The following is a 20,323-nucleotide window of genomic DNA, read 5'->3' on the forward strand; positions in this document are numbered from 1 at the left end:
CCACGCTGCAATTTTGCATGATTTTTTAATGTTACATTGGATTGTTACACCTTATATATTCAATGCATATATTTAATTTGATCACGCCTACAACTGAGTAGTTAAAATAGCTAAATCTATCCAAGGTGTAATGGTTTGTGGATTATATGCATACGGCCCTCAGAGTTCAGTTCCTAACATAGGAAACGAGGGAGGTTGGGGGGGCGTGGGGCCCTGTGGAACTGTATTATTGCTTAGTTACACACCATTCACAACTGATCATAGGCTCACTTGAATATCTGTCAGACCCAGCTGTCAGTCCAACAAAGCTGCTGTCGCTACACAGCTCTCCCTTTCCATTTTTTTCTGTAACTGAACCATTGGAGCACCACAGGAAAAGACTTATCACACTTTTATTAATTTATCTATAGTAAAATGTTTTTGCTATATCAGCTGGCACATATGTACAGTACATTTGCAGTATATTGACCAAGTACATTTCTAGCTTTTTCCACGTCTTCGTTGCTTCCAAGGAGGCAATTACAACTGCTGTCTGTGCATATATTTTTTAGTTTGTCTGTGACCAATATATCTCATAAACAAGTGGTTGGAGTGGCATGAGATTCTGCCTGTTTATGCCCCCAACAATTGATTTAGGCGAGTGTGTCCTGTCCTCTATCATTAAGCCAGACTGTGTGTATGAAAGACCTGCAAATGTAATGGATGTCGGCCAGCCTTGAAAACGATTCTGTCAGTTACCCAGCGCGATGTTGACTGACAAAGTAACAACAACCTCTTATGACTGCAGTTTTTTTCTTTTTTCTTAAGTGAAGTAAATAATTCATCCGGAGCATTAATTTAGGTAAGTGCGAGCTGTGTATCGGTTTAAGATTCATTATTATCAAATATTAAATTAAAACAAAAAAGTCCATACACTACGTTTGTGCTTGGTACTGATTACTTAACAAACATGATAAGATAAGGGGTAATAAGTTCAACAAGGCAAAGTGGGACTTACAGACATGTTTTCAGGGTGCATATGTCAGGGAGCAACTGATACAATGAGCAGTCTATGCAGTGATATAACTGTATTTTTCTGATATGTACTCAATCATTCCCAAAGACTACTTCTTGACATTTAATATGTGGTGCTGGGAAATCACATTAAAACCTAGTCTTTTAAAACAGCCTGTGTAACCTTGTAGCAGCTAGGTGTAAACATGTAATTACAAAGTATGCAAAGTATACCGCCCGATCCATCTACTGTACATGACTAAGCACAGCTAAGCGGTGTATAAGCAATGCAAATTTGTGATAATGTATGCTATTACAATTAAGGTTTCATGTTTGCATCATTCAACAATGGTGAGTCTCAAGCAGCACAAAAGTGTATCTAGCTTGTTTCTGTGAGATATAAAATGGGTATGGGGCTCAATAATCTCTCGAAAAATCAGAACACATTGAAATGCCAAACATTAAAGGAATAGTCAGACATTTTGCGGAACACATTTATTTGTTTCCTTGCTGAGAGTTAGATGAGAAGATTGCTACAACTCTCGTGACTGTATGCTCGACATGTAGCTAGAGCCAGCAGGTTGTTAGCTTCATTTAGCATGTAGTGTGGAAACAGGGATAAACAGCTAACCTGCCTGTGTCATAAAGTAGGAAAATAAATTAAAGAGTTTTTCTATGGATTAAACAAACATGATGTAACGCGTTCGTTATTTAGCTCCTGGTAGGTAGATTTTTCTTACTATTCATCCAAAAACCTTGAAAAGACAACTGGTTGCTGAATGAATCAAAGTTTGCATTGGCAGTACGGAAGAAGACTTGGAGTATTTGAAATGTGTTTATTAGAGAGAGCTTTGGAAGTTTAACCCTGACAGTGTTTTCTGTAAAAATTCTCTCACTCAAAAAAACAATACATGAAAGGATAAAAAAAAAAACACAGCACGTCTTTCAATGTACTTTCCTGCTGTTAGTGCTTAAGCTTTATTTGGGTTTTTCTCTTGAGTGGGGAGTTAGCAGAATATTTTCTTCTCTCCATGTCAAAACAGAAAAACATATTTTTTTACATCTCCATCTTTTCCTCTTTCTCAATCTCTCCTCGCTCTGCCCTTTCCCTCTATGACCTATTTAAATTTGGGTAGCACTTTCTTTTACCATGTGCAGCGGTGACAGTGACAGCAAGGCTTACTGCACTCTGAGGTTTGCCCCTTTGGCCTCAGCACTTCCAATCCAGCAGGATAATTACTGAAGCTGCAATGCACATTCCCCCTGGGTGGAAGTGGCAATATGGGGGTCTCTGGGTGTCAGCTGAGAAATGAGATGCAAGGAGGCAAACCTGAAACAGAGTAAGAGAGGGAGATAGCGAGAGATTGTAAAGTGCATGATGGTGATGGAGAGACATTATAAAAGTTTTATTTTTGGCAGCAAAATAGCTGATGCAGATATGCAAGTAAATGTTTATAGAGAGTGTGAAAAAGTTATGAGAACTATCTCAGACACTGACACATTTTAAAATCTTTCTGTCTATCTTTCTCTCTCCCTCTCTCTCACACACACACACGCACACACACACACGCACACACAGAGGTGCTGGCTGAAGGAGGGGGGGGGGGGATCAGATAAGGAGAATCTTAAGAGCTTTTTTATCAAGTATGGAAGGAAATAGGCTGTGAATAGGCAATGTAGGTTTCGCTTTAAAAACACAGAGGCCACTCAGGTAAACCCAAGGCCTATGTTCTGAATTCTGAGTGTTTTACTCTCCCAGCTTAGCATCGATTTAAACCTCTTTTGTCTCAGTAATCAAATCCAAGATATTAGATACTGCCTCTAAGAGAGAGAGAGAGCAATTAAGTGAAACTCCTTCTACTGTGTTGGGGAGCTGGCATACCTAGGCTGGCAGTTGGGTGCCACAGCATCCAAATTAAAAAAAAAAAAAAAACAGAGCAACAAATTGACAATTAAAAATGTTCCACTCTTGGCAGACGGAGAAAAAGAAGTGAGCGGCCAAATTGTTTGGTTTAGTAGCCTGATCGATGGTCTGTTGCAAATGTAGAGTTGTCAGAAACAAGGCACGTTTAAAGGGAAGTGAGAGGAGGAGGGTTGGGGGGAATGAGGCTTGCCCAAATGCGCATTTGGGCCCGTGTGCCCTTCAGCTTGTGTAAGTGTGTGAGAGGCAGAGACACAGGCCAAAGTTTTCCCTCTTGCAATTTTCTCTCTTCTTCCACCTAATAAGCCTGTCTCCGAGCTGTTGCTAGGCTACACAGGTCTGTTGTTATTCTCTGGCAGGTGGCTTTTCCCGTCTTCAAGTCTGTGTGTGTGTGTGTGTATGAATTCACATGTGCTTATGTGTGTGTATATGTTATGTCAGTGTGTGATAAAAAAAAGTGGTAAAAAGAGACAGAAAGACAAAGTGTGAAACAGAGATCAAGAAACATGATCAGATCTTGACTCAGAACATCAATACATTACGCCAGTACTACTTCTTCACCACATTGTGTTGCATTTTTGCTTTTGACCCCTTGATCAGTTTTGCTTTTGACCATTTTGCGTTTGATCACGAACGTGTGGACTCTGCTTATGTGAATTAATTTGGCTGAGGCAATTTTTAAAGTTAGGAGGCCGGAAAATCTTGTAACTAAGCAACAAAATAAGGTTCTATGTGTCGTGATATCTGCTCTACAGGAAAATACTTCAAAGTCCCTAAAGAATATAGGACAGTTGTCCCTTCTGCTTTGCTTTCATGGGGGTGGAAAGAGAGCTAGCACAGAAGAAGCCTAATCATCTCTGAGCGAGATCCATGCAGTGGTTTTGAGGTGGGCACGAGAGACACAGACCTGGTTATGGGTCCAATCAATGTATTAGTTCATAAGCAGGAAATCTGCTCCCTGCCTCTCTCTTTCCCAGCCCTCATGTTAACCCCTCAATCCCTGGGAGAAGGTACTTCAGACATCACTGAGCTTCACATAAAATATTTCTAAGGTAAAATAAAAAACAACCTAGAAAACAAACTAGAAGCCGGTGCAACAGTTAAGGATACAATTAGTACGATTTTCACTGTAACAAAGCACAAAGTGACCAAAATATACTTGTGAGGATTTGTTGAGCATTACTAATGGCTCTAAGATAACTTGCCAAGTGTTGAGGTTTTAGTTTTTTTCTGAGCTCATTCTCCAGTCCGCACTCTGTTTTGGATCAAACCCCTCGCCCACACTCTGGCATTTTCGAATGCTCAAAGATGGAGGATGGTGCTATGAGTGAGTTCCTGGCATCACAAGGCATTTTACTCTCCAGCCGAAATGCAAATGACAAAGCAGCAATAGTGTTATTATTATTACTGCACTGCTTTGCATCATGATAAATTACCTCCTCACTGCAATTGTCAGTTGGATCTCCGCTCTAATTAGCTAATTTGTCCATCTCTGAGGTGGAAATGTGACTTTATGATTAAAGTAATTTATAGCCCATCATAATATATAATAATCCTTGATTAATGACAATTATTATTAAATCTAACAAGTGAACTTTGCACTTTTTCTTATTACAATGTTGTGTTAATACAGGTCTGTAAAAGCAGCAAGCCATCCATTACCGTGTGGCTTAGCATAGCCATTTATGGCAAAAACAAAGGCAGCAAAGTTCTGGAAGTCATGGACATGACTAATACCTGTTGCTTATGGGGCTGGATAGATCATTCCCATAGCAATATAAAAACGGTTCTTTGCTGTGACTGGTCATGTCTACAATTATAAAGGCCTCCTCTTGGTTTTTATAATGGGTGTTCACGTATCTGATATGGCACACAATTTACATTTAATAGTGCCACTTAGATCTAAGGCTCCAGCCCCATACTTCCTTGCCTCTCTGCACTCAAAGGGTCTCTACAGTAAGTTAAATGATTAAAGCTGCTATCTGTAGAATTTTTATGTGATTAGGGGGTTCTGAAAAGCTGCAGCTGTTTAAGAAAGCTTTGGAGGCGCAACGTTTTTTCAGATGGGATGCTTCAGTTTCTATGAAATGCAATATCTGCAGAAGTGACCTGAATAAAATGTTCCTGCAAGGCTTCTTTTCCATTTTGATAGCGTGGTAGTCCACTGATGTCATCTGGTACAGACATGGATACTCAGAGACCAGCAGTATTAATTTCTCCTCCATTGTTGTTGCTGTTCAGCACTTACACATGTAGGATGTGACAGTTGGCCTTTTGGTATTTCACCCACCGCTCCTCGACTGTGATTGGATGACTGTGTAAAAAGTGACAGTGACGAGTGCAGCGTTTTACCCAAAGTTGAACATTTTCCAACTCCAAACGTGCAGAGCTCAACGCAGAATAGAAGCTCAGCACTATTGCACTGCTGGTGTTTGTAGCATAGCATAAATATGCATCTAAAAGCCGCCATTGCTTGGAAAGGCATTGTCAACTTCTGTAATGCACACCTGATTAGAGTTTGTTGCAGCCCTGTAAAACTTGCAAACGTTGACACAAGAAGGGTTTCCCCCCTTTTCCAACAAGTTTATCTAGTGTTTTCCAACTATCTGTCCCTTTGTAAGGATCCATCATGCTGTTAAGTTTTTTATATCACTCAGCTAGCAAACTAACCTCCTCTCACAATATGGAAGTTTAGTTAATGGCAGAGCTGATTTGCAGTAGACATTACTTTTCGCTCCTGCACACTCTGGTGTGTTTGTCACAAATTATACGAAGGGGACGTGGTGTGGGCAAATGTCGATCAAAACTTACAGTAATAGGTAGTCCCATCCAAGATTCATTTCATGACATGAATTAACATATATGACATACATGACCTAGGGAGTGTTCAAATCACATAAAGTGCAAACAATGTCAGCCACCAGCTGTGGTTTCACAAACTATTTTTAGTGCCCACCCACACAGAATTTTCATATGGTTCCATACAAGAAATATCACCTTTCAATAACAGCAAGACACTTCAGCAGTGCTCCGTATTGTCGTGACAAGACAGGACTTTTCAGCACCATTGGCATTTCTGTACTATTGCAGTGTAGGTGTTTTCTTACCTTTCTTTATGGAAACTCTCCAAAGCAATTTGTCTAAATTGTTTCCCTGAGAACACTGATGCATTTATGCTCCATTCCATTGTACTTCTGAAATATTACACGCAGACAGTTCACTGAACTCATCTCTTTACTTATTCATTCAGTTTGCCAAGGCAAAGCTGCCCAACCTGGTGAGACTGTTTATCTGCGAAGGAATACCTCAGACCTACTCCTCACTGACACTTTCTTGGCTTTCATACTAGTTAAACATTGATTCCTTCTTTGTCATCCTCAGGCATATTCTTTATCTGTCTTTATCTCCACCTTTCTCTCTCTCTCCCTATCCTTCAGTCACTTGTTTATATTCTTCTAATCACTTGTTAAATCTCCTCTCTTCCTTTAGCAGTTTGGAGCCCAGGCGCATCGTGCCAACTGTCCTCAAGGATTCAGATGTCCTTGTTTAGCTTTCCAACAGGTGAGGCCGCTAACGGTCTCTTTTTTTTTTTCTGCCCCCGAAGTTTGGAGCCAGTTCTAATCTGCTGTTGCTGAATTTACATCCAACTGTAATTTACGTGGGAGTCTGTGCGTGCACGCTGCAGCTGCGACTCAGTTCTCCATTGATTCTTATTTTATTTAATGAAACTGTCAGCTTGTATTACACATAAAAGTGCTACCATTGTGCAATAAATCTTCCTCAGTAGAGATTAAACAATCTTCTGAGAGAATGTGTGAACATGTGAATCAGAAGTGAGGGTATGTGCGTCTCTCTATGACTGAGTATGTGTGTGCATGTGTATGCTTGTGTTTTTTGCATGTATGCGTGTGCATTCGTGTGTTAAAGTACATCTCACTCTATGTAATTGAATATGGGGAAAAAATGGGTTTTATTTGTCCGGGTGTCACTTCTGATGGATGCTCCTCATAAGACAAGCACAATCAGGAATCATTCCTCATCTTTTCCACCCACTCCTTACCCTCTCTCTCCATCATATTTTATTCCCTTAGACTAACACTTACTCCCCCCGCCGCCCTTTTTTCTTTGTTGGCACTGCAAGCTAGTGGTGTCACAGTGAATTTCATGCTGCCACATGTTGTGTCTGTTCTGTCCTAGTTGAGAATGAGGCAGGCTGTCTTTAATAACAAGTCCCATGACCGTCACAAGATGATGCAAAATGGCAGAGCTTTATAACAGACGGTTTGCAGTTATGTGCGTAAAGTGTGAAGCACTTGATGTTACATTGTCGGTATAAACAGCTGTATTGATGCAAATTGAAGGTTATCTGTTCTGTCACATGTGTGAGGTGCGCCATGAGAAAAGCATCCAGCGTATAGAGCTTGTGAAAGAAAGTGCCGTGGGAACTTCTCCGGACGGCATCCATGCTAATTTGCTTATGAGCTACCCATGTTCCAGATTTAACAAAACTGTAATTAAACTGTTGCATTACAGCAAGGTTTACTTGTCAAAATGTAAGAGGAAGAAATCCCCTCATAAAAGTACATATGTTATGTATAAGAATAGAATTGTTTGCTCAGTGTGGATGCAGTGCATAAACCCACTGTATGTACAAGGCTTTGAATTTAGCAAACAAAAACTAGGTTTAAAGGGTTCACTTACCCAAATTACAAAACACAATTTTTCATCCATTTATGTGGGAAAAATAGTTCAAACATAAACTATTAAAGATATTTTCCAGAGTAACATAACCATTGTTTCTGGAATGACATGTTGCTATTCAGTATTTTGTTTTTCAGCGCTATGATGACCACAATCAAAATTACATTGCCATTATATTGGGGTACAAGCCTGGGATCTGAATTGCTGGATACCCTAAGGGCAGGGCTTTTTTTCAATCAAAGGGGAAGTAACTCTTGTAGTGGAGTTATATCAACAGATACTGTACAACACTTCTCGCTCTCTTGTTAGCTGTGACAGTGAAGGTGAGAAATGCATTCGGTGTGATCACAGCAATCCTGACTTTGCCACTCACACTGTCCAATTGTGGCCTTATCAGCTACCAAAAGGACAAACACGACACTCATTTTGTGTCTTCATTGATGCGTCTCTGTCATTTAAAATAAAGCAATTTATTCACAGCAGTAAAAACCTCACTGGTTTTATTGTTATTAACATGTCTGAATACAAACATTAAGTGCATATCTTTGAGTCAGCCTATTTTCCAGAAAGCAAAGCATGTGTGAGTGTGTCTGCATGTAGCCTACACCTTCAAAACCACTGCATGCTGATTGTTCTCTAAATTATGACTCTCTCTTAAAAAAAAATGTGCCCTAGCCGTGGTCATTTATATTCATAATTTGTAATTACTGTGAGTTAAAAGCCGGTCCACAGTGTGTCTTTATTCGCGCTAAGTGTTGCTTGTGTGTGCAGTTGTGTCCGTATTTGTTTGCTTGTGATGCATCATACATCTGATAGGTGGGTATAAAACTTAGAAAAGATTTCCAACACTGGCCTCATTCACCTTGTGTGGTGAGCAGCAGTTGCCGGAGGGGCCCATTTCTCAGTTAGCTTCAAACAGATAGTCTAATAGCTGCTCAAAGGACACACGCGCTTCACGCTGCCTTCTTTTTTCCTCCCCTCTCTTCTTAGTGAGGCAGAAATATGCCTTGTTGTGGTGAAATGAGTAAAGATTTGACTGAGTCGATGAAAGCCTTTATAAATATTTAACAAACTCTTTAAACTTACATGGCACCATTGCCTAGTTGAACCAAAAGAGATTGAGAGGAACAACAGAAAAGTAAATGAGTGGGGAAAAAAGGCGAAAGGAAAAGTGGAGATCCTTTTGGGATGGCTTTCAATTTTGCGGCTGTGAGAAGATTGGATTTTTGTCTGCTGTATTCATGTACACTCGGAATATTGATGCTGTACTTGTTCATTTTCATAAACAAAGCCTGTGTAAGGGATAGCAACACTCAGGTGCTCCGTGGATCACATTGTCCCTTGATGTCATACTTAGTAGGAGAGTGTGTCTTGACATAATGAGTAAACATGCTCCCCGTGGTGCATGGAGGTACAAGGAGCACAGCAAAACTCAGTATATAGCTCACAGTCATGTGAAACACCTCCACCCACCTCTTCACATGAAAGACAGAGGGGAGGAGATGAAGGCACAGGAAGAGAGTGATGGGATAGATGGGGGAAAAACACCTGTAGGCGAAGAGGAAGGGGGGGGGGGGGGGGGGGGGGGGGGGGGGGTGCTTTAAAGATTATTCCAAAACATTCTCTTTGTTAATCTGATGCTCTGAGTTGGTTTATCTTAAGCAGAGTGTTACTGCAGACTGCATGATAAAAGGTTGGGTTCAAGCACCAACGCTTTGCTTGTTTAGATTGTATTACCAATTTTTTCTTTTGCTTTGTTGTTTTTCTCTTATATCTGTTATTCATTGATAATCACATGGGACCTCATGGCCCCAGCGGAGACCTGTCACCGTAACAGCTTGAATGCCTTACTTCGCCACATCTGCCTATTTACGCCAGTTCTAAAACCGTAAAAGTCCCAGAGCTCAACAACACAGCGTACGTGAAGACGCTTTTCGTGACATTTTGGGCTAGTGATATTTCCCCATCCCCCAGAGATCACCTGTGTGGCTACGGGCAGTTACAAATGACATATTTTGTGATTTAATTTGAAGGGCTTTTTGCTAATGCTGTATTATATTTGTAGAAATGATGATACTACATCTGGGTTAATTGTTGTGCTAGTTATGCCGTAGGTGACTTATGCCTCTGTTAAAATGCAACATTAAAAAAGTAGCTTTCTCCTTCGCAGAGACATATTGGCAAAGCCATTTTCCGCTGCAAACCAAACCTTCTGCAAACCAAATTTAGCCACGCTGGTTGTTGATGCTCATTCCAACTCTTTTCTCTCCTCTAAGTCTTTCTCTCCCTTTGTGCCAGAGGATTTTTAATTTACAGTAAATGTAAAAATGTTTCATGAACTTTCACAACCTGGTTTTAGGTGAATTCATTCAAGTACACAGATCAATCAGCAAAAAGATGGCAAAAGTACTTCTTTTTACATGACATGGATTACTGCTTAAAGATGAAGGAGAAAGAAATAGGCCGGGAGGCAAATGTGCAATTGTGTTCTTATAGAAGGTTTTATTGCAGCATTATTTGCAGCAGCAGGATGTTTCATGAAAAAGGAACTTTAGGAATCAATTCTGTTTTCCATCATCATGCGAAGCTCCTTTCAGTTGCATCAAAGGCAGAGAACAAAAAAATGTCTTTGAAATGAAATAGTTCAACCTTTTTCAATCCCTCTTAAATTTCGCAACGCTTTTCATCAACAGTCTCTTTGTGCCACTCTATTTTCTCAGAATTTCAAATGCCATTCTCTCTCTGCCTCCTTTTGTGTGCCTCCACTGAACATGTGGGATGGAGGCTGACGGCGGCAGGAGTTGATAACCGGAACTCCACAACAAACGGTGAGGGTGACTATCGGTGTCAAACTGCCGCAACCCGATCTGTGTCAGACACAAGGCAGGTTGAGAGGTGAGCGCTGCAGCATTTTATGGTTCAGCAGTGCCATTTTGGGAACACAAGGGGAAGAAAGAAAATGAAAAGAGGGACATGGCTTTTTACAGCCATTAGACCCTTTCATCTCTTTTCTGCCACCTTTTTTTCCCGGCTGCTTGCCTCGTGTGACCTGCCTTTACCTTTAACTCACACCTTCTCCCTCCTGTTCTTTTTCCTCAACAGCATGTGTACATTTGTGCATGCACATCGAATTGTGTATTTTTAGCTTAAGAGACCGGTAAATGCATCATCGAAAGACAGCATGCATATTATTCCAACGTGGTTAAGTTTGCTAATCAAAATGTACAGAAGGCCTGGTTTAGATAAATGGTTCTTCATCGACCCCACTTGTCATGTTCCCATAATGCTATGAGTGGATTATAACATTAATGTTATTCAACACCATTTACTAATAGTGGGTATTGTTAAAATATTTATATAATAGGCCTATTTTCTGAAATATCTTTTCATACCAGTCGCTTGTCAGTGTAGCCTGTAGTTTGCTTTGCTTAAGTTTGCATTTGTGCTACTACCACTTGGAGAGTGAGAAGCTGGATATTTCATCCATTTATCCTTAACTTTTAGCTAACTAACTAACTCATTTCATTGGAAAATTACATTCACATCACATCATTTTATAAACAAATTTTTAATGATTTTACTCATCAGAGCTACATATCTTACAAAAGGACACTTAAAATGACAAAGATTGCAGATCTACTGATTATTTTCTTGATGTGTTTAGGGATGGGTATCATTAGGGTTTTATCGATACTACTACTATTATCGGTTCGGTTCTTTGTTAGTACTCTTATTCGTTCTTTTTCATTACTAAAAGTGTTTTATATATATATATATATGTACACCCTCTCACACATGAATTATTATTAAGCTTATTTTTATTACTTAAAATTGGGATAAAATACAAATCCATTTACATTTTCAACCACACAACAAAGGAGCGAAATGCCACACCTGACAATATAGATGTGGTATTTATAACTGTAGTTTCATGTATGCAGAAACCCAGTAGCATATTGTTATCCTTATCTATCTCATGTTGAATCATCTCAGTTTTTCATATCAACATCCAACATGTAACTGATTGCATAGTTCTAGTTAAAACTGATTACAGTATGTGAGTACAATACTTATTCTTATTTCTTGTAAATGCCACAGAGCAGTCAAAATTTGCCATTTAATGCTGTAATATTATATTTTATATTAATTATAATACAATTCATCACATCTTTGAAAAATTAGAATAGATAAATTAACTGGTTACAGGAATCAAACTTAATGCAGTCTCACTCCACTGTTGCATGACGTCCGCATATATGGACAGCTGTTTTGTTTGTGTATAAAAAATACATTTTACTCTAAATTTTAATTTATGAAACATAAACTTGTTAATAATACAAAATCGGCCATCTTGGATTGATGAAGTCATCAAGCAATAAATGAGATAAGAGAGTAACCACTGTTACAATGTTGCTATCAATCAACTGACACTGTCCTCAAATGACTTAACATAAACATGATATAGGGAGCCTAAGTCACTCGCTTGCTTACGGCCCATGGGACCTTATTTTGGGAAAAGTATGTACGGTAGTCAACAGCGAGAGACAACTTATTTTTTGAACCTGTTTGAACTGTGCCCTGAATTACACATATGATGTTTGTCAATTTAAAAGATAATTTTGTCCATCAAGTAAGTTGCAGTTTGTCATAAAACAGGAAAGTTAAATGTCGTTTTGTGTGAAAACCGTTCATTGAACTACATCATTCGTCACAGTATATGTCACCAACTCGTTAATGCGGTAATGCTAGCTAAAGTTCATTGCTTGTTTGCTACTAGCTACATAACTTAGTTATGTTCCATGTAGAAATATATTTCACCTGATGTGTAATCCAACGACTCTCTGTCCTTTTATCACATCATCTCTACATATAAGTTATTTGACGTTAGCTTCAGTAATGTTAGCTTCAGTCATCAAGAAAAAAGTTACAACGAAGAATAAATTCAGAACTTGATTACAATTTAATATTTTAAATATAACTAAATGTTGCTTCAAGAGCAGCAACAGCAACGTTTCCAACAGCAAAGTCAGTGTATACTTTATATACTATATACGCGTTCCAAATGTGTTGATACTTGTTTAACAGGTGTGTTGATTAAGACTTGGCTTGTAGGTTTTATTGCACTTACAGAACCGAGCATAATTGTCATCAACTCGAGTGATCTTGGAGTTGTCTTCACTTCACCTGGTTCACTTCTCCAGCGTGGCCTCTCTGCTCTGCTGACCACTGACTGCTCCCTGTGTGTGTGTGTGTGTGTGTGTGTGTATTTATATAGGAGCTAACTGAGAACAGGATTTCTATGATTTCAACACAGATTTGTTGTTCACTATGAAACGTTAGCCTAATCACAGGAAAAATGAGGTGCGTTGACAGTGAATTTTCTGCGCCCTTATAAGTATTAATCAATGCCTGTCAACATCACTGCAGCTGCCAGCATACCTGTAGCGGGTAGCGAACAAAAACACAGAAACGTTGCTTTGGGGACCCTTGAATGTCACGCCTTCCCATTGACTGTATGGATTGTAGCTGGATCCATGATGCATTCAAGCACAATAAATTATATTTGTTTCATTGACTAGATTTCCAAAATCTGAGTATTAAAGTCGTCCTCTCCTTACTTTTAATTCTGTGGATTGGTGTACCCCCCCCCCCAGTTCCACGACTGCCTTTAGCTAAGTATCTCAAAATTGTTTATCCATTACTGTTAGCTGAGTGGCCTATTGCAACTCATCTGCCCACTTGCTAACTAGCTTTCACACAGACTCTCAATAAGTGGTGACAATTATACAATAACTGACTCAGGCTGATGGTCAGTTTACTGGTATAGTAATGATCAGCATTACACCAATTTGTTATCTTATTTGCCTGTTAATTTATCCTCTTAACAGAAATGTGTGGATAGATTAGTGTATTAGTTTAGTTGAGTTAATAAGATTTCCAAGTACCCCTTGGCAACTGCAGAAGTACCCTCTGGTGTACAAATCACTGGTTTAGAGTCCAATATAGAAAGTTGACTTGAGACGCCTGCATTTGTTGGATAGAGTTGGAATTTGGCAGGAGAGCTTGTGAAAAACAGTGTGGCATTTTTGTCTGTGAGGAAGTGAGAACAAGAAAAGAGAGTGAATTTGAGAAGGATTTTTTTTTTGACCATCAAAATGACGGCATAAAAGGCATATCACCGCCAGGCCAAGATTTTCCTGTCATCCAAATAGCATCCAAATGTTATCCTCGCCTTGATATTTTTTTATATGAATTTCATCGTTTAGACATGAGCGAAGACACAAAGACACACACAGCAGCACACAGTGATGCGAGCACACAGGGTGACGTGGAACCATACACGCACAGTGACGTGTGCACACAGAAGACATGATATATATATTTATGAGATCTCTCTCACCCGCACGAGAACGCACTTGCCCATACTCACACGGCAGCCATCCCCTCATAAGCATGCACACGCGGCTAATCAATCCTGCAGACACATGTGCAGAAGTGCATGCAAGCACTTACACTATGATGCAAACTTGAGTCAGTGAGGACAATCAATCAGTTATCCAGCGTCTTGTGACTGCTCCCAGATTTCTTCCCTTTGTCCTATGATGTCTTAAATATTTAGACTGTTTGACATCAAATGCATACATGAATGTCATTGAGGCAGATCTCAGTCCCCTAATCGCACATACACACACACACACACACACACATACGCGCGCACACACACACACACACACGTACGCGCGCACACACACACACACACACACACACACACACACACACACACAAGAAAGGGCATGAAAAAGCAGCAGGATGCAGTCAGAAGCAACTCATCTCGGAAACCAAAGACAGGCGCAGAGCCCTTTGTAGTTTCTGGGTTGGTTATTGTATAGTTGAGCTCCATTTTTGGACTGCTTGATTCAAGATAGGTAAAAGATTTTCTTGTGGACACTGAAGGTGATCTTCTGTTACTTCAGAAAATTGTCTCTCTAGTCTTTGACACTCAGAGGCAAAAATGCCAGTTTGAAGCATCCTTTTTATGGTGGCGTCTTATTCTCCTTGAAAGTGAAACCAATAATAAGGCAGCCTGAGCGCAGACCTCTGAAGCGCCTGTTTATCAAGGATCTCATCTGAGACGAGGCCAAACAGTTCCTTTACACCTAGGAATGTAACACCTGCCTCCATTTATTGCCTTGCTGCCATGTCTTAAGGCTCAAAAAAAAAAACTTAATCTTTATCTGCTGATACTTCTGAAGTGTATCCTTTTTGCTCCATTTTGCTTAAGCCAAGAAACAAATTAGATCATTTCAAAATGGTACAATATCCATGTATTCCAACCCCATACCTCCAAAGAATACATTTCCTAATCTTGGAGGCACAAAAATATTCTAAAGAAAACAGCCATGATAAATGAGCAAATACAAATAAGGCTAAACTAGGAAATAAAGTAAATACTGGCGCTCAGGAGGGCTGAGATCATTCAGATCTCTGAATGTTTTTAGGTAGGTGGCTGAATAAAAAAAAGAATAAAAAAAGGGGAGGTGGCTGACAGCCGGATGTTTTAGTGTTGTGTTTAAGTTTCTGGTGGAAAGTCAATTTGCTGTTTGCCAAAGCTTTTAAGCACAAAACACTTGATAGGTTTCTATGCTCTCGTGGTTATTAAATGTGTCTGTTATTTGCAGTGAAATATTTAGGTCAAATGTACACATTTACAAGACATAAATACACTGACGCCTTTCAAGAGGCAGTGTGAATGGTACTGGGATGTGCTGCTTTTCTACCCCCTCTTTTTACACAACTACTGGGTTTGAATGTGGGTTTTGTATCCAAAATCACGTATTCCATCTTAAGTGTGCCTGCATAGCACCTCTAACCATGTGAATCTACAGAATGACACACCATGTAATCAAACCTGTAGAAACAGCAGCTGCAAAAGTAAAGATTTTATTAAGTGAAACGGAAAATACCACCTTCCAAGCACTCTCGAAGTTGACTGGGATTGTCCAGACATCTCCAGGAACTCCAGTCAGCTCTTTTATCTGGGTCTATGGGAGTTGCAGAGTTCAAATCAGGCAGTGAGGAGTCACCCTTGTAAAACAATGAGTGGTGCATATTAGGAAACCAGTCTCTCCTTAAAGACATGCCCAGGATGGACGTGTTACATCAAAATACGCTGCTCTCTGCACACTGCCTTGATAAAATTGTTTGTTTGAGCCTCGAGCATTTCATTGTTTATGCTACTCAGAGTTAAGCACTGTGCTGGGGATACAAGTCCATAGCAAACACGAGAGGCTGTGCCTAGCAAAGCCAGCCTCCTGCTTTTACGCAATTACTATTTTAAATTCCTGTCCAAAAGATTTGTGTGCAAATATCAACATGTTGGAAGTGGAAAACTGAACACCATGTGTGGCATTCCTTAACTTGTATTTGAGTCAGGATGTCTTAGACATTTGTGTAGGATGTCAACATCTATTTATAATAATGTCACCACATCTACTTTATTTGTGCTTTGTGATTTAAAAATCTTGCAAAATGGAGAATAAAAATACTCCAATCTCCTTCACTTCCTGACAAACATAGTATCTGTAATAATTACATTATTCAGAACTTGTAGGTGTAAATAAAGTTTCTAGCCTCTGAACGCTGACATTCAGCACACTGTGGGTTGAGGTATATCAAGTCAGTTATTACTTATCAACAAACCATTATTCACTGTACATCAAAGGACATTATCGGAGTGGCTGAAATGTTAAAAATCCTTGAAGAAGTCCAGGACATAACTGAATTTTGCTATGATTAATTAATTGTACTCATTAAAACTTTAATGTTCACAGATTTTATTTATAGAAAACTGTTATTGGAAAACAAAATTTACTGTGATATTTCTGTGGCTTGTACTTGTAGTTGTTTGTTTTCTGTGACTGCTTGCTACTGGGGGTTAAGAGTGGTCAACTCAGCAGCTTGCTGGCAATGAGGCCATACTGATATAAACTGTGCTCAGTTGGTAGAGCAACAGCAGCACCATGGCATAATGGTTTCTAGTTGAATCACATTTTGAAATGATCCTTTACTATGTTATGTCCTACTGCAACACTATTATTACAGACGAAACATGTCGATTTAGTCTCTTTAGGGAGTGTTTTCTACAAACTTTAACCGCTAACAGGTAACAGCTTCTTAACTCAGGCTTTCAAATGTTCAGTTCATTTATTTAATATTTCTTTTATTTTCTAATTTAGACATCATCATTCGATGATATCAACTAAGACAGTAGCTACTGCATATTTGTGTGTTCTGTCTCCTGTGTCCACCTGGTCAACGTAAAATGTAGTGATCCTTAAAGTTGACTTGAAATTCAAAAAGACAAAAGAGAAGTGGCTATTTACTTCACACTGTATATTTGTGTGTAAAACAGATTAAACTGAATGTCATGTGCACTCACATCTCTCTCTTTCTTTTTTTCAGGGAGGGAACCCTGTCTAAACACAGCCACATGTGTTGACAGCCAGTGTGACAGCTGAAGTGATTGTGTTTCTACTGAAGACATTGTTGGACATTGTTAAAATGCACTAGAATCCGTTATTTTTTCCTAATAAAAATTTGTTTCATACAACTATAGTTTTATTTTGATGATGATCAGAGACTTTTATGAATTGTATACTGCTCTTTTGGGACTGAACACACAATGAGATTAATCAAGTGAGGCAGAGGCCACGTCCCAGTCAGTGCTTTAGTTCATTAGTGAGCATGTGTATGCTATGCACACAAAAGTTAGGCCCTAAATACAAAATTCCAACTGTATGCACTTTCCAAATGAATTGAGTGATGCGTAGTAATAACAAAATCTCATTGTGCTGTGGTGATAGTGAAATGGCGATTATTCAACAGTGCAGTCATTTTCGCCAGCGGACCTTCTCATACATAATGCATCCAAATCATTGCATTTTTCCTCCATTCTGGGCTACAATGCATATTTCATCAAGCCAGTGAAATATTAAGCATTCTTATGATTTGATATTCTCTTCCAAAAGGGATTTCAGTTTATATACTTTCTTCACATCACTCGTGTCTCCTCTGGGAGCAAACTTCCGGGGTTGTCTTTATTTGGGGTGTGAGATGTTTGATTGGTTAATGCTGGAGTAATGATTAAAGAGGCAACCCATCAATTGAAGAGATTATCAAGGCTCAGAGGTCATTGATCCATAAGAGGGCCCAGCGCTAAACTGCAGGATGGGCTCCTTCCAACTCATTTGATTGAAATTAGAGAAGCTCAAACAGTGCGGCTTCTATTCCTCCCTCTGCCCTCAAATTTCAAACGTCAACTTTTATTCAGGTGAAGAGATTGATTAGAAATTGAAGGAGGAGGAGGAGACAGAGAGGTGTATGGCGGGTATTAAGTCAAAAAATACAAGCAGTTCTACTTCTTACTCATCACTCTTATATTAAAATGTAAACACATGACAGTTAATTGTTTGAATTCTTCTGCATTGGCACAGAGCTGCTCTTCTGTATTTCTGTGATGCTGTCTTGTCATAAAATAATCTTCAGCTAATGAAAAATTATCACTTTTCACCCACATGTCAAAAGTTATTATTTGCTGAATATAAAAAAAGGTTGCTGGGTATAAAAGTTTCAGAAGATGTGGTGCAAATTTGACATTTGTCTTAAACATTTTTGTCATTTAAAAAGAAAAGCCTCTGGCAGATGAGCAAGTGATGTTACTTTTAGCACCTTTAAGACATGCAGCTGAGAGAATAGATTTCAGGGAAATGCAATAGACACTGTCTACTTGCAAATAAAATACTCTAATATGGCTGTTACCTCTAAAAAAAACAAAAACAGTTTGACGTGTTGGGAAGTATTATTAGCTTTCTTGCCAAGAGTTAGATGAGAAGGCTGACACTACTCTCATGTCTGTAAGCTAAATATGAACTTTCAACCAGGAGACAGTTAACTTAGCATAAAGACAAGGAGTACAGGAAACAACTAGCCTGGCTCTGTCCAAAGGTTAAAAGGTTTTTTGACCAACCAGCACCACTAAAGTTTATTAACTAACCTATTACAGTGTTTCTCACAGAATTACAGACAACTTTGGGGGCGACAGGGGGGTGGATGTTCCATTTCCAGCAGTAGGTGCACCCCATGCATAGGGAGCTTGTTAATAACAGAGTCTATCAAAACAAAACCAATGTGCCAGCTAGTGAATGACATCTGCATTGGTGTGTTCACTGTTGCTTCACCTGGTCAGTGATTGTAAAATATCCACCGTGTCAGCGTCTTGTAATAGATAGATAGGTAGACAGGTAGACAACAACTGTCTCTGTGTTTCTCTACAAAATGGGTCGCCAAATATACCTGGGTGGCCTGCACAAGTAAAGATTATGTGGGAAACACTGCAGTATAACTCCTTATTGACAAAGGCAGACTAGCCTTTGACTAACTCAAAATGTCCTATTATTCCTTTTAGAAATCTAATAATAATTTAATCATTTTAGATTGCCATTGTAGATGTGCCATTTTTCACTATCCTACAATCTGATTTAACCAAGCAGTTAGTAGGCCAAGCTATTACTCTACGTTCCATTTACCTCAGAAGTCGGAGCTCAGGACTCAGATCAAAGTCTTATCCGTTAAAAAAACAAGAAAACCTGAGTTGGATCCGTTTCATATGCCACACAACACGACAAGTGAAGGCCACATCGACCTAGCCAATTTTAGCAGCACCAGTCAATAACTAACACATTACGCGGTATTTCACGAATCACAGAATCATAGCAACATGCCTATAGGCAACGGTAACACACTCTTGTGTAAACGACTTACTAAATTGGACACAAAAAAGACAAGTGCAAAAAAAATGTTAATACCACAGTCTTTTACTACAGTCAATGCTCTTCACAGTCATTTTGCTTTCTGAACTAGGGATCCTCTGAGTTTGACCGAGATGATGAGCAGAGACATCGGCGGCCATTCACATCTGGTCTCGCTATTATTCCCCCTACATACACATGTACACACGTCATTTTAAAAGAACTCTATCCTTTCCCTGCCTTATCGTCCTCAAAAAATGTGTACAATGCTTTTTTACAACTAGGACACAACTGCGAAAGTGCTGAAAGAAGACACAAACTGACATAAAAGACACAACTAAAATGTATGAGCATTTTAGCTCTGATGGCAGCCACTAGTAGTAAGAAAAAAGCTTAGCTAAACACATCTTTTGCATTCATTCAGACTGTGCATAATGGGCCAAGGACAGGTTTTCTTTAAATCCTTTTAACACGAGCACTTTTCTGAATAATCCCATGAATGTGTTGAAAATTTTCTTTAGTGTTTTTTTCTATGCTAAAGTTGAAGGTTGTTAAAATGTCCTGTCAACTACTCAAAGGATCTGTCTCACCATCTACATAATCAGCTTGATCGAAAGTGACAGATTAACAGACAGTCAAAATGGATAATAAGACAACTAATTGCAATTAACCAATCAAACCAAAGTTTTAAAAAAAATCATGGTATCCAGTGCTTGAGTCTTCCAAATATGCAAATGATTGGGTTTTATCATGTGTAGTTGTTCAACATTTTATCACATTTTGCCATGCGTAGACATAAGAAGAAAAGGGATCAGACCCAAAAACAAGACACACAGGCAGAGGAGGATCAGTTTATGATATTTATTTAAATAAAACAACAAGTCGGTGACGAATCCAATAC

General features: G+C 39.2%; 1 protein-coding gene across 5 annotated transcripts in view; it reads left to right on the forward strand.

Moving 5' to 3' along the window:
- Positions 1-17,222, forward strand: part of LOC123976186 — a 25,736-nt gene extending 8,514 nt beyond the window's left edge. For 2 of the 5 annotated variants that reach the window (XM_046058110.1, XM_046058109.1), the window contains exon 6: positions 17,078-17,222. Coding sequence is in view for 3 of the 5 variants with exons in the window: in XM_046058109.1 (XP_045914065.1) it covers positions 17,078-17,095 (18 nt within the window). In the remaining 2 variants the exon portion in view is untranslated. Of the gene's footprint in view, positions 1-10,335; positions 10,440-17,077 lie in introns of those variants that run through there. The other 3 variants (XM_046058111.1, XM_046058107.1, XM_046058108.1) reach the window with 3 other exon arrangements.
- Positions 17,223-20,323: the final 3,101 nt, after the last annotated feature.

Source organism: Micropterus dolomieu, linkage group LG09, assembly GCF_021292245.1.
Source record: "Micropterus dolomieu isolate WLL.071019.BEF.003 ecotype Adirondacks linkage group LG09, ASM2129224v1, whole genome shotgun sequence".
NCBI lineage: Eukaryota > Metazoa > Chordata > Actinopteri > Centrarchiformes > Centrarchidae > Micropterus > Micropterus dolomieu.